At 38.0% G+C, this 3,052-nt stretch overlaps 1 protein-coding gene across 1 annotated transcript; it reads left to right on the top strand.

Annotated features, from left to right (window-relative positions):
• Window positions 1-301: 301 nt before the first annotated feature.
• LOC116197134 (ubiquitin carboxyl-terminal hydrolase 12-like) lies at window positions 302-2,633 on the top strand. The gene is made up of 4 exons (XM_031527169.1): window positions 302-960; window positions 1,087-1,202; window positions 1,302-1,462; window positions 1,667-2,633. The coding sequence occupies exons 1-4, from the start codon at window positions 763-765 to the stop codon at window positions 1,921-1,923; spliced, it is 732 nt and encodes a 243-aa protein (XP_031383029.1). The 5' UTR covers window positions 302-762; the 3' UTR covers window positions 1,924-2,633.
• The last annotated feature ends 419 nt before the right edge of the window (window positions 2,634-3,052 follow it).

The following is a 3,052-nucleotide window of genomic DNA, read 5'->3' as shown; positions in this document are numbered from 1 at the left end:
GAAGGTTTTGGTTTTATATAATAGTACAGATTTACTATTATTTGTTGCTAAATAAAAAAGGATCGTTGGATTAATAATAGAAAAATAAATTCAAAACATAACTGCCAACTACTTGTTTCTAACGTCCCTATTTTTCCTCCATATATTTCTCTCTCAATTTATTTTTCCACTCTCTCCTCCAACATCTTTTCCTTTTCACATTTCTTTCTTTTGTTTTGCATTTACTTAGAAATTCAAATTTGAAAATATTAAAAGTTTTTATTATGATAATCAAAATTGAAATATGCTTAATATGTATGAATACCTACTTTAAAAAATATCTCTCATGCAATTTTTTCTCTTTATATTGTTAATTTTGGGGAAATAAAAATTAACTAAAACTCTAGAAATACGTGTAATTGTGGAAGCGGGTATATCACCGAGCATAGCGCGGACACAAACCTTAGTACTATTATCTATATCTATACTACTATATAATGGAAACCTTTGGAATCCTCCAGGAGTTAGTTTTTATTTGATTTTACACAATTATTTATTTGATTTTACACAATTATCCTCATCATCCTTTATTTCCTCTCTTTTCTTTCTGTATTTAGTTACTGTTAACTGGAAATTTTTTAAGAAAAAATAGGAGCTGCTTTATGTTAGGGAAAATTGAAATGCGCTTAATATGACGTGTATAAGAGTACTTAAAAAATATCCTCGCGCGTAGCACAGACAAAAACTCATTGATGCGGCTGCTTCATTTCGATCTAATCAGATATGTCTTGTTGCTGCAGATCCCTTTTGTTTTTGTTGTTTTGCTTTTTTGCCTCTCTGTTTCTTTGTAATTGCAGATCCCTTTTGTTGTATCTTGGCAATGGGGACATCATTTGCTTTCAGAAAAGCTCCGTTCGGGGTGCCGAAAGTTGCAGATATTTAACTGTTCCTTCATTTTTGGAACACATGCGTGATCACCAGGTTATACCATTCATTCATATATTGCTGATTTCAAATGAGTTTGATAATTTTTACATGAAGAACTGTTTACCTGAGTATATATATATATATATATTTTTTTTCCTTCAACTGAATGTGGAAATACAGGAAATGGAAGCACAAAATCGTCCATCCGAGAGATTTACGTGGAAAATCAGCAATTTCAGCAAGTTAACTTCAAGAAAATACCACTCAGAAGTTTTCACTGTTGCCGGCTTTAAATGGTAAAAGATTAACTTCTAAAAGTTAATAAATTCAATTAGCTACCATGTAGGATATTTTGCGGCATGACATTTTCTTGATATGTGTGGTTCACTGAGCAGGTGGCCGATATTGATTTTTCCGAAGGGGAACAACGCCGATTTTATCTCTATATACTTAGATGTTCCTGATTCCGCATCTTTGCCTATTGGATGGAGCAGAATTGTCGATTTTAGTTTGACAGTGATCAATCAAAATTGCCGGGATTCCTCGATTACAAAGAGTATGTTGATACTTCAAATATAAGTTATTTTGCATTTCATGCCAGTTATGCACTTGAGTATCTTGTGAATGGTCATCATGTAGTTTTCCTTTGGCCATTGCATCGATGGTGTTTCTTCCATAGCTTTTTTTTATTTCATCATAACGAGGCATTTACGAAAAATATTCAATTGAGTAAATATGAGTTGTATTAACGTGATTTCAGGAACAAGTCACAAGTTCACAAGGCTAGAAGCCAACTGGGGTTTCACATCGTTTATGCTCCTTTTTGAGCTTCATGACCAGACTAGAGGCTTCAGAACACAAGATACTGTGGTTGTTGAAGCTAATGTTATTGTCCACAGCGCTGTCGGTGTCCCTCCAATTGTTGTTCCTGATGCGGTTCCTCCTCCATCTGCTCCTTCACTTGATGCTTATTCAGCAAGAGAGATGGACAGAGAAGGACCAACTTCGGGCACTTGAACTTCTCATACACTTCCCAAAGCTCCCAGTTCAGAAGAGGTTGAGAATGCTAAGCAGTTCTTGAAGGAATGCCTTTTGGACCTTTTCAAGCTGAACATGAAAGATAGAATAGCTCCTGCATTGTCTACTCTCAGCATAGCGGAAACTGGGCTATTGCATGAACAGTGGAGATCAATCTTGGAATTCCGGGTTGACTTCGATGATTTTATCTTGGATTGCTTGATTATTGAGCCGGAAACTCCTCTTTTCTGCCATGACGAACAACCGGGAGACCCACCTTTAAATAAAGAATTGTCGGAGAAACTCACCGTGGAAGAGGAAGAGCCCAAGAAGAAGCTGGCAGAGACTAGATCTAGGAATGCAAAATTTATTTCAGATTGGGAGGCTCTAACAGCAAAGTCAGTGGAAACAAAGTCGAAGTACATTTCTCAGAGACCGAAGCTACCAGAGGCTGAGGAATGGAAGATGATATTCGAGGAGAGGATGTCTCGCTTGACAGCTGCTTTGTCATCTTTGAAAGCCCAATTCCTTTGAATAGGCTGCGCATTATAGTGCTGGAACTGGTTTTTTTAATCAAAACATCTGTCAATAGGTAGTAACATTTCCAATGTCACCACAGCTTTGAATAGATTTTCTATCTCGGCGAACCTGGAGTTTTCTTATTCACATCTCTTGATTATAATATCGAATACGTCTTGACTAATGAAGTTATACAGGTTGTTCTTTTCTCTTTTCGTTAATTTTTCACGGAATCTCCTCACCGTTGGATGTGTAGTGGGCCACGAAATCCATGCGCATCTTACACGGGGGAAACCGTGTTAACATGACACACAGTCATGCCAGAGGGGGTCCCCTTTTTATCGATTGGTTTTCCTACCGGGAAGGGAAGGGAGGAGAAAGAAAACAGCGATTTTCCGGCGCAAACCTAATATGATCAAATCAAAGTTCCACCAAGCCCAGAGAGAGGTCCTCATTGCGCCTTTTGGAGGTTTACGAAGAATGGGCTCTTCTCGGTGAAGTCATGGAGAGGACCTCCAAAAGGTGAGGAATTTCCGGTGGTTGGTGGGACATGGCAAGCTCCTTACAAGCGAATAGCGTTTGCTTCGTGGCTTGGGCAGCACCGGGCTTA

This window comes from Punica granatum, chromosome 2 (genome assembly GCF_007655135.1).
Source record: "Punica granatum isolate Tunisia-2019 chromosome 2, ASM765513v2, whole genome shotgun sequence".
NCBI classification, from domain to species: Eukaryota; Viridiplantae; Streptophyta; class Magnoliopsida; order Myrtales; family Lythraceae; genus Punica; species Punica granatum.
Note: the sequence above shows the minus strand (reverse complement) of the source record. Positions and strands in the feature narration are given on the sequence as shown.